The sequence below is a fragment of the Puccinia triticina genome, chromosome 6A, assembly GCF_026914185.1.
Source record: "Puccinia triticina chromosome 6A, complete sequence".
NCBI classification, from domain to species: Eukaryota; Fungi; Basidiomycota; class Pucciniomycetes; order Pucciniales; family Pucciniaceae; genus Puccinia; species Puccinia triticina.
The window spans coordinates 7,738,214-7,750,134 of record NC_070563.1 but is presented as its reverse complement, the minus strand read 5'-3'; the positions used below and the strand labels follow the sequence as shown (position 1 = coordinate 7,750,134).

At 42.8% G+C, this 11,921-nt stretch overlaps 1 protein-coding gene across 1 annotated transcript; it reads left to right on the top strand.

The window, feature by feature from the left end:
* Positions 1 to 1,078: 1,078 nt before the first annotated feature.
* Positions 1,079 to 1,549, top strand: PtA15_6A890 (uncharacterized protein; the record flags this gene model as incomplete). Its single annotated transcript, XM_053170642.1, has 3 exons — positions 1,079 to 1,148; positions 1,228 to 1,334; positions 1,379 to 1,549. 3 exons carry the CDS (start codon positions 1,079 to 1,081, stop codon positions 1,547 to 1,549), a joined length of 348 nt encoding a protein of 115 aa, XP_053021813.1.
* Between the last annotated feature and the right edge of the window lie 10,372 nt (positions 1,550 to 11,921).

Sequence of the window (11,921 nt, the reverse complement as noted above, 5' to 3'; positions counted from 1 at the left end):
GGTGGTGATGCTTGCTACTTGACTACTTATATATCCTCTCAATGAAAGATGTTGATGGGCAACTTGATTGATATCACACTACTGGATTTACTAGGATTTGTGACGGAAGCTCTAAGTGAGATGTGTGTTCTGGTTAGGATTGCCTGAGTGGCATGCCAAAACTGAGGGGGGGGGGGGGGGGGGACAGGCTCCTCATATGGTAAAATTTGAGGGATTTTTGCTGGTGGGGAAGCCAGTTGAGGGATTTATGCTGGTGTGACTTCTCCTGTGAGGGATTTTTGCTGCATGGAAACTTCTATTGAGGGGTTTTAGCTAGTGGGGCCTTGTGACTTGTACTGCTGTATCCATGTATTATGGAAGATTCTTCTGAGGCATTTTTGCTGATAGAAGCTTCTTCTTCTGTTAGGGGAATTTTGCTAGTGAGCCGTGTGATGAACGTGTGATCTAACATGTGACCAATAAATACAGGGGTACATGTGTGTGCCTGTATAAACTACACCCTGAATATGTACTTGTACCTACTTCTATATGTGAAACTCCATAAAATATTATGTGTCCTATGGGAGTTGAACCCATGTCAAGTGTACTAACCACTGTACTAAGTGTTGAGATAGTGTATTAGCATCTCACTATGCATTATGCTTCTAATCTATACACCCACAACTCAGTCTATATTGTGCATGTATATACACGGCAGGGGTGCTTCCTGGCCCGCCCGTTTGTGGAGACAACAGGATTACCAGCTCTGTGAAATCCACGTGGATTTCACTGCTCCCCCCGTTGTCTCCACCCTCCCGTGGAAAATGCGTGGAGACGACGGGCTTTCCCCGTCGTCTCCACCCGCCTGGGATTTCCACGTCAAGAATGACAAGGATTTCACGGCCGCCTGTGGGATTGTGGTGGATCCCACGAGAACATTGACAGGAATTCCTTGTCGCTTCCTTTAACAAGGAATCCACGGCATGACGATGCAAATGGTGAGCATTAGGGCTATTTTGGTGACAGCCGCTGTGGTTCAAAACTCCGGCCCACCTTGTTGATGCTGATGACCCAGGGCAACAGGGGACTTTGGAACACAATGTCTGCCCTGATTACGCTGACTACCATCAACGGCACGCCTGGCGCCTCCGAGGCTATCGGCCCGTATTGTGAGGCTCTTTCTGGGCGACGGCTGCTTGCCCATTCACATTATCTGATAAAGCGCTCCTCCTTGTCTGATCCTCATAGCCCAGGCCGTTGTCACCTTGAATGGCCTCATTTACTCTAGCGGCTCGATCCCGTTGGACCCGAGCACGATGAAAGTCATCCATCCCACCAATGTGGAGCTCCAGACTGTCAGTGTCCATCCTGCTCCCCCTCCCCTCTAACCGCCACCCAGGACCTGACTGCAAAAAAACCGCCCCTCTCCGGATTCTCTCCCGCAGGTCGCGCGTTTGCCTTTGTTGCGGTATCCCTCCCCTCAGAGGAAGAGGTGGAGGCTACATTGCTGAGCAGAGCCCAGGAGGCCCCCAAGGACAAAGACAAAAGTGTCGTCGCAGACACCTTCTGAATCTGCTGTTTTTTTGATTAGTTTCATTTTTATATTTATGTTTATGATTTTGCTTTGATGGCCACTTGTATGCAATGCAGCATGTGGTACCCTGGTGGTACCACATTCTGCAATATTTTACCCGCAGATTTGATCCGCTCCGCCCCCCCCCCCCCCCCCCTGGGTTACCTCCCCGGAGCACAGGACCACCGTTGGTGGTCCCCACGGGAAGCTGAGGCGCATGGTGCACGAGTCATCAGCTCAGGATGGCATCCCGTGGGCTCGACCCACCCGTGGGTATCACGGGGAGTCCACGGCTGAAGGACCCGTGATCCACCCATGGGCCCGACCTTCACGTTGGGATCACAGGGAATCCACGCAGAGCCAAAAGCTGCTGTGGAATCCACGGGTGATCCTCCCGGTGGTGACCCCGTGATTCCCTGGACCTCCAGCCGCTGGTCCGACCTCGCGCGCGGCTACCAAGTGGAGTCCTCGTGGATTCTGCGTGATTTCCCCGTGGATGGACTCCCCGGGTGTAGTCTAGTTGTTTCCCTCACTGCAATCCTCACTGAATGATAATTACACCTTGACTCAATGTGCTGGACCATGTCCATGACATCTTGTCATCTCTCTTAGATCTTGTGTCACCCAAGTTACTCTCAACAGGTTATAAGACCCATGTGCTCCACCTGTCACACCTTTAAATTTTTGTTTTTTGCACACTCATTTCCACTGGTATCACTCATTCTTCCGGATTTTTTTTTCTTTCCAAACCCCGTCCTTCCCCCTGTATGCGGCACTACTTGGCTTCAGACTCCTCGGGAATTGTTGTTGCTTGCGGACTTGTTGTTGCTCACGGACTTGTTGCTTGCCGGGACTGGTTGGATTGTTCAACAACTTGTTGCCGAAGTCAGGACTTGTTGCTGCATGCTGGGACCTTTCACGGCTTCCCAGGATTGTTGGATCTCGTTGTCTCTCGCAGGGATGTCCCTCCATCGTCGATCAACGCTCTTCCACGCCGATGAACTTTCTACAGACCTGTTCAAGCTTCAGAGATCCTTGGCGGCCTCGAACAACCATTGATGCATGGCCTACAGCGACCCTCAGTGGCCTCCAGTAACCTTTGATGGCCTCCAACAACCATTGTTGGCCTCCAACGACCATTGTTGGCCTCCAGCGACCCCCGGTGGCCTCTACAGACCCAAGGTAGCCCTCAGCAACCGTCGCAGCTTTAATCATTCATCCTCTGCCTCAATTGACCTTCTACAGACCCAATCGTCCGTCTAAAGACTTGATCAACCGCCTACAACCTCAAGCCACCCAATAAAACATTGATCTTGTTTTTTATTTTTTTCCCTTCTTTCTCAAATAAGCAGATGTAACCGCTTGCTGAAGTTCTGGTTTACTGCATAAATTTTTCAGATTTCATTCCCCCAGGTGACCGGTCTATTTTTTTTGCTTGTTGTTCTGATAGTAACACCAAAATTTGACTATTAGAAAAAGGCAACCTCCGTTCTGGCAATGACAGCTCCGGTCTAGCCTTATAGGTAATTCCTACCCCTTTGCTAGGTTGTACATTGGCTGTTGTGGCTTTTCCCTGCACCATGTGGAGGATGGATCTCTACCTTGGTTTAACAACTTTCTTGCCTTTCTCAGTTTGGATGCTTATACTGACATCTGCTTGTCCTGACCAACCCCTTTGACCTAACCAAGCCATTCAAGATCTGGTTATGTGAAGGTTGGACAAGTAGGAACTGTTATGTATAGATTTATCAGCAAGGGGGTGTGTTGAGATAGTGTATTAGCATCTCACTATGCATTATGCTTCTAATCTATACACCCACAAATCAGTCTATATTGTGCATGTATATAGTCTAGTTGTTTCCCTCACTGCAATCCTCACTGAATGATAATTACACCTTGACTCAATGTGCTGGACCATGTCCATGAATTCTTGTCATCTCTCTTAGATCTTGTGTCACCCAAGTTACTCTCAACACTAAGGATGCTTGGATATGAATGGCTGCAGGTGGGTGAATGAACATCCACTGGTGTTACATGAAGATCCCTAATTGAGGGTAAGACCTGTAAATGACATGTCATGAATGGGTGAAACCAGCAGGTATGATAAAGCTAGGAGTAGCAGAACCACAACCTGACACTATACTATGTACTAACAATATAAATTCCATAGTATGTAATTATAATTTATCAAAATACATATAAACTTTGATTAAGTGGAGCTAGCCTAGTGGTCCAAGTGAGTGACTAGGGGTTAAATGACCTGTAGAATCCAATTATGCAATAATAAATCCAAGAATATGCCTCCTTCTCATGCATTATACCATGACTCTATGTAATTTGATACTTGAAACAGATTTGGCATACCACAGTGGGCAGCTGGAGGTTTAATAGTTTTCTGACAAGTGTGTACTCACCAGGGGAGACTTTAAGGCACTCTCCAGAGAGTGCCAGAGTCTAATTTTATTTTGTTCTGGGTCTGATGTGAGTCAGATGTGGATTAGGAAATGATTGATAAATTCTTCAGAAGTCAATGGGAAGTGTGTCAGAAGTGATGCAGAATTATCACAGGACCTTGTGCAATGTTCTATAGAACCATTTCATTTTCTAAGTATAACTTAATTACAATCTGTCATGAAATCATAGTTAATCAATGCCCAACTATTACTCATTCATGCTGAATTTCTGTTGATCAATTTGTCTATGTCAAAGGGGTTCCAAACAACGTAAATGTGACCTGCGGGGGCTTTCATGGCTTTCTGACCAGTTTTTACTTGTAATCACCAGGGGAGATATTTTCCCACTCCCCAGGGAGTGACCTACCGTAACTTTTTTCCAGAGTCAGCTGTGGAAATAGGTTGTAAATCATCCTAAAATAAACCATAAATTGCCAAGAAATCATCCAGAACTCATCCAGAATATAGGCCTTTCTTGGCTCCATGACCAGGGTTTCCTTTTCATGGAGATGTGAAAGGCCCAGCCTGTGATATTGTCCCCCTCATGTACTCGCGTACATCAGGGTGACAATTGGTGTCTCAATACAAAGGTTTTACTTTTCATGTGGCCGTGAAAGGCCCATCCTATGATATTTCCACATCAACGTACGCGCGTACATCAGGGTGACTATTAGCAAAGTGTGAAAAAATTCACTTGCACGTGCACATGTGAATTTTGAAAAGCTAAAAAAAGCAAAATTCACCAGATCATTTTTGTGAGGAGGCAAGGATATCTGGCCAAACTGGAGTGGCACCGCAGTCCAACCTTGACTTAACTCAGACTTTCACCCTATTAAAAAGGTTTTTCACCATTTTTTTTAGCCAAATTCAAATTAATTCCTGCATTTCCAAGAAAATGGGTTTCACTAATTTTACTGCAACATTACCACATTCCAAAATTTTAAACCCAATAGTACCAAGTTGAATTTTACTTTAATTTTGTACATGAGGGCATATTATGTGAATTACAAGAAACCAATTTTTTCAGAGGAATTACATTTGAGAATGCCAATTTTGCTTTGCTATCCTTCAAAATCAGTAAACAGCAGCAATTGATGAGTTGGATTTGGATGAAATATCATTTCATCATATTTTTTCCTACAGTTGTACCTAGAAAACAAGAAAATTCTATGCAACATTGTGTTGAGTCCCAAATCAATTCTGACTGACTTTTGAATCACTTCTCCATCCACTTTACAATTCATTTAGGGATGAGTTACTAATCCACATCAGGCCCACATCCGACCAAAACTCACATAAAATTCAGCTCTGGCACTCCCTGGGGAGTGGGAACATATCTCCCCTGGTGAATATAGCTGTGAAAGGCGCCTCCAGTGATCTGTCACCCTAATGTACACGCGTACACAAAGGTGACATTGGCAAAGTGGAAAAAAACTCCCATGCATGTGCATGGAGACATTGGAAAAAAAAAACACAAAAGCAACTCACAAGCTTATATATGTTAAGAATCCAGGATGTCTATCTGAAATCTGGGACCACACACCTCCAAGCTTGACTTGACTCACATTTTCACCCTACTGTCATCCTTTTTTGGCTCAATTCTAGATGATACCGGCCTTCTTTAGGGAAATATGCCAATTCAGATGGGCCTTTCACATCATTCTAACAGGGATGTACATGTTGTTGATCTGCGGGAGGCCCAACCTGCAATTTTCAACAAACTTACACACGCGCACATGACAGTTACATTAGCAAAGTGAAAAAAATTACCACCTTCATGGGCATATAAATAATATGAATTGAAACCCATGCTTCATCATAATTACCAAACACTTCAAATTGAATTATGCTTTGATTGTGGCCATTGTGTCTTAGTGGTTTCAACTGCATTTCAGTTGTTTTCCAGTTGACTTCTGCATGAATTCAGGATGGTTTATGCATGAATCCAGGATCAGTTTCAAATCATTTGTGGATTAGTTCCAGAATTTTTCATCAATTCTTGCACTACTTTCATCAAAGACATCCAGCACAGTTACAGAAAAAGGGTACAGTATGGCACTCTCTGGAGAGTGCGTCAAAATCTCCCCTGGTGACTTGTCATGGTGCTGTGAATGGTGTATCCCATGGTCTGTCATCCCAATGTACGTGTGTAAATGAAGGTGACATCTGCAAAGTGCAAAACAGCCCACATGTGTGTGCATGTAGACATTGAAAAAAAAAAGAAAGCTTATTTTTTTAATACCCTAGGATCTCTAGCTTATATGATCTGGTACCACACCACCAAGCTTGACTTGACTCATATTTCCACCCTAGTTTCATAATTTTTTTGCTCAATTCTACCTGCATCTTTTAAGGAAATATGACAATTCAGATGGGCCTTTCACATCTCTCTAGCTGGTTTGTACATTAGGTTTGACAACACCACCTTTGAGAAAGTGCACACCAATGGGTGCCTACAAGCAAGACCACACATATTACGCTAATTACATTAGCGCCGCTAGAAATTAAATATAGCTGAGAGCCGCTGTAAGGGTCGGGAGACCCTTCACTGTTCGGAGGCGGAGGGACAAGGCAGTGAGGCCTTGGAGCAGTTCTAGAAAAAATCTTGGGGGCTTTATTTCATAGAGCTAGCTCAGTGAGAGAGGGATCAGTCCGGGGTCTCTCCACATACAAGATGAATCATAGAAGAAGGAGAAGAAAGGGAGTGAGAAGCTTACATTGCTCAGTGAGAGAGGGATCAGTCCGGGGTCTCTGCTGAGCTAGGTGGGGAGCGGGGAAGTTCAGACTATATAGCTAAGAGTGAAATATAAGCTGATGTAATCAAGGGATATTCCCGTGTAACCTTGTGAAACCCAAGGGAATTGCAGGGCTTCACAGCTGCTAAACTTCCAGGCTGTTAGCTTTAGCTGTAATATTGACCCGCTAAGCTCTGCTAACACTAAATTACAGCTAATTAGAGGGCCACTAAAGCTAATTAGCTGTAATTTGTAGCTAAACATGCACTTTTTCCCAAACATTTTGTAGCTGTAATTGTAGCTGATTATAGGCTACATTGTAATACTAGCCAAGCGGCCACAAGAAACCGCTACGCTAAGTGCAGTGTAATATGTGCGGTCTTGCTACAAGACCCTCTCAATGGGGGCATTTCCCAGCTTGGTTTTCACACATAATGCTTGTTTTCTTGGTATTTTGGAACTGAGGATGTTTAAATTTTTTTTTCCTGTGCTAGGGTATCCCCGTGGGTACCCCTGCAGAAACCACTGCAGCTGATGGTATGTACATGTACTACAAACCTCACCCATGGATACATCCCCGCGGGGACCCCCCAAAGATCCCAAGTAGGATGCTTGGGCCCCCCAATCTCATACCTGGCAAAACAAACTGCTGGTACCCGCCCAGTGGTGCTGGGTGCCTGGTTTTGGGGAAAACATGTGGGTACTGGCTGTGCAACCAGTACCCAGGTCCATTTCAACATTCTCTAATAGATACAACATGTACTATAGTATTCTCGCTGCTTTTAGGTCCTGAAAACATCAAGCCATTCTAGCCTAACTAAGCCTCTCAAAATGAGAGGGATGTTAGATTTCTAGTCTCTCTCAGCCTCTAGCTTTATTTTACCAACAATCAAAAATACTATTATAATTATATTAAGGCATGTAGTTCTTAATTCTATTCATTTAATAATGATGTGTAGTTCTAGAATTTATATTTTCTTTATTTTAGACATGTAGATTTTAAAGTAAATGAGTCCTGTAGAGCTGAGATGTGTAGTTCTCATCTCAAGTTGTTGTATTCATCTGTCAAAAGTGTGACAGGTAAACTTGTTTTATAGTCTTCTCTGACTTCATTGGTAATAAATTATTGAGTCAGACCCCATTCTTCTCTTGACCATCATCAAGAATCACAAAAAGATCAAGTAATATAAGCTCCTCTTTCAAAATCTCCACTTCTTCTTCTTGCCTTGAAATTCTAACAGGGGGCACCCCTGTTTCCCCAAGGGACTCTGCGTACAAGAGGCTTATGAATTAGAGAAATACCAAGAAAGCTTAGCTTCTTGGGAAGTAATTTCCAGGGGAATGTCCTTCTGGATGTGCCAACCCATCTGCATCAAACATCAAGGTTGGACACATGATATTCAGACCTTCCAGCACATTTAATTGCAGGATGCCACAAAACAAGCTGTTTGGTAGCAGAAAACAAAAACACTGGCCACTAGGACCGGAACCATCTAACCTTGCGGTTGGGAGTAGTTTGGGCTCTGAGGTAGAATTGCTCAATTGTAGAATCAGAATTAGGAAAATATCATTAGTGGCTGGTTAATCTTACCTGGATCCTGTATATGCACCCTGCATATAAGAATGAGGTAGGAATGAATGTACATATGACCAACCTTGACATTGTAATTGCACACAATATTGGCAAATCCAATACAAAGTTTGGGTGTAAATTCCTTCCAAAGAAGCTAAGCTTTTTCAGAATGACTGTATGACATACTTCTTGTCCAAGACATACTTCTTGTCCAAGATGTTGGGGCTTTTGTGGCTTTTTATGCCTGTGGCTTTTTATGCCCTTTTTTCCTTTCACCCTTCACAAAGCAAGAACTAGCCAGCCTCTGCTGAAGCCCTGAAGGGTCAAGATAGCTGACCATCTTGGCTTCATTTCCCTGTCCTCATATGCAAGAGCTGGAGTGGCCAAGGAATCTTAACCATGAAATTTTTGGAAGAACTGGAAGTTCTATTCCATTGTTAATCTTAGCCGCTACTTCTATTTACATGCTCAGGCAGGCTTGGTTTAAGATAAGAAATGAAAGGAGATTATCTTATACCTGGAAGCAGTTTGATTGGCCGCTGACTAGTAGTATGAGATTGAGAGAGTAGAACTAGTCTCAGTTAACAAGGCTGATCTGTTTAAGTTACAAACCCAAACCAGCTTTGTTTGTCTTTCAGTGTTTTATCTCTAGGTAATCTCTTACATAGCCCGAGTTCTGTGCTTGTTTATGGCCCAGCTTAAGCACTGTGCAAGTTTGGTTCTGGCGAGGTTATCTGTGAGAACAGAGCCATCAATCTAGAACCTCCTCCATCTTCTTGATTTTTTCTAGCTTAGGGAAACTGGCTACTCACTTTTTCCTTCACCGTTTTGGATTGGTGTGATGTCCGCCCGGTATCTTCCTTTTAGATTTTTCTCTGCAAGGAGTAGGGTCAATACATTAGTCTTGACTTGCCATTTGGTTGTTTAAATTACAAGAGCTCACCTTTGGCATTACTCAAGATTCTTTACAACAATGACAATCAACAGTGTTTTGCTGAGTTTTTGATCTTGCTGTTTGCATGGACTGTGTCTGCATTCATCAAGTTGATGCTATCAGCTATTTCAGTCCTGCTTGCCGCGGCTACGGAAAAAGGTTCACAAAGCTTACCAATTTCCGGAGCTTCAGTGGCTCGTGACACTCCCTGTACTTTGTGCTTTGAGTGCCGGTCCGCTGGAGCTATAATCTTACAAACCAGAGCTTGGAGAACCTGGTTCTTGTGTAATTTAATTGAACAACAATACTGTTTACCAAGGTTTACCATGGTCAGTTCAATCCACACAAGTCATACAGCTCAAGGAACCCTGAAAGTCCAAAGTTTGAAGGGTCATGGGATGAGGATGATGTGACTTTGAGAAACATGTGTAGCAGCAAAACATAGGGAAGATTGAGACGAGTCTCATGGTCCAAAGCAATGTTGTAACCGCTGCGCTGCGCTAGAAAAAGTGGACATTTAGCGTAGAGCAGTGGTCACACCGCTATGTCCCAGAGGCATGCAGCGGAAGCTGTTGAAAAGCCGCTGCGCTAACTGCTACACGCAGCAATTGACCGCTGCCTACCCAGGGTGATTACCAATAGTGCAGCGGGAGTGGAAAACCGCTGCGGCATTGCTAATTTAGCGGATAGCAGAATTTTAATGTGTGTTAAACCTCTTTTAGCATAATTTAAACCACTTTTGTTCTTATTTTTCAAACCGCTGCGCTACCGCTGAAATGCAGTGGTTCAGCGCTACGTGCCCTCTTTTTTAGCACGCTACAAATCATTATTTTTTTCATGGAAAATAACAAGTGGTTAGCACAGCGGCACAAAAACCGCTGCGCTAAGCCTAAACACAGCGCAGCGGTTACAAAGTTGTCCAAAGGGCATGCACAGGGCCAAAATTAGAAAGGCAAAAAATCACCAGCAAAAACTTTTGGAAGATGAAAATCTCTCAGTTCAGTTTGGGGGCATCCTTTGGATGTTGTGCTTTGCGCAAGAGCACTTCATGCCAGCCTAGGCTTTACCCAAGCTTAACTAAGCCTCTCCAAGGAGGCATGAAGTCTCCAAAGGAGAGGCTTAGGAATAAAGTCAGATTCATGGGCTGAGGCTGACAGGGGTTTTTGAAGAAAATCAGGAATTTTGTATTTACATTTATTTTATAATTAGTTCTGTGCTGATCTCAGCTTATTTTGTACACATTTTTCAAGTATTTTCAACAAAAATTGGCTGCTCAGTAGTCATTCTTGCCAGTGCTGTTCCTGAGAAATGTGATGGGCCCATTGGGCCAATTGTAGGTCAAGATTGGACAGGTTCTCATGGTTTTGGCCTCACAAGACCTCCCAAGGCATTTTCTTGCATTGCAATTACTCCCAAGGGATGAGGATATAAGTTTGATGGGATACAGGACATGTACAAAGAGAAGCTGATTGATTCTAATGGTACCAGAGGCTGTGAAGAAATCAGATGGGTATGCAGTGATATGTGTTGGGATAGTGTATTAGCATCTCACTATGCATTATGCTTCTAATCTATACACCCACAACTCAGTCTATATTATGCATGTATATATAAGGTGTTCAAAGTTGAAATCACAAAATTTTCAATACATAAAATCATAAAATCATAAAACTTTCAAATGATGATATTAGGGGGGTTCACAATAGGATAAAAATAAAACTTTAGAGCTAATTTTAAGGCCTTTATGAACAACTTTTTAAAAAATAAAGACGTTGCTCTGATTCTCAGGGGATACCCAGTCCTGTACACCTTGCCAGATTTTTAAAAATTTGTTGATAAAGACCTTAAAATTGACTCTAAAATTTTACTTTTATCCTATTGTGAACCCCCCTATTAGGGGGTATCAAATATGACAAAATCCACCATTATGTTATTAACGGGTTTGAAAAAACCAACCATTTTTAAAACATGCTGGTCCTTTTCTACTCCATTTTGGGAACCACTGGTGACAAATTTCATTTTTGGCTAATTGACTGGTTTCTAATTGTGGATTTCTCATATTTGATACCCCCTATTATATGTACCATTTTAGAAAGGTTGCTCTAATTGGAGTGTTTGGGTGTACATATTTTTTTCACCTCAGAATTTTATGATTTTATGGTGTTATGATTTTATGCAACTCAACTTTGAACACCCTATAGTCTAGTTGTTTCCTTCACTGCAATCCTCACTGAATGATAATTACACCTTGACTCAATGTGCTGGACCATGTCCATGACATCTTGTCATCTCTCTTAGATCTCGTGTCACCTATGTTACCCTCAACAATATGCGGGTTAGAAGGAATTTTTAGACATTTGGCTGGGCAGCCTCAAGCTAAATTTAGGACATTATATTACATATGCACAACTTCTTGTGGGATACAGCTGCAGATGTAACAAAATGACAACTAATTATGGTGTTCAAAGTTGGTTTGCATAATTTTATGCATGCATAAATTGTAAAATCATAAAAATATTTTGGTGAGGAAATTTTGTATTACATAATCAAACAGTCATATCCCCTGCAAAATAGATTTTATGATTTTATGATTTATGCGTGCATAAAATTATGCAAACCAACTTTGAACACCATAAATATCCGGTTCTCTCACGCAAGAATTCCTGATAAGTCA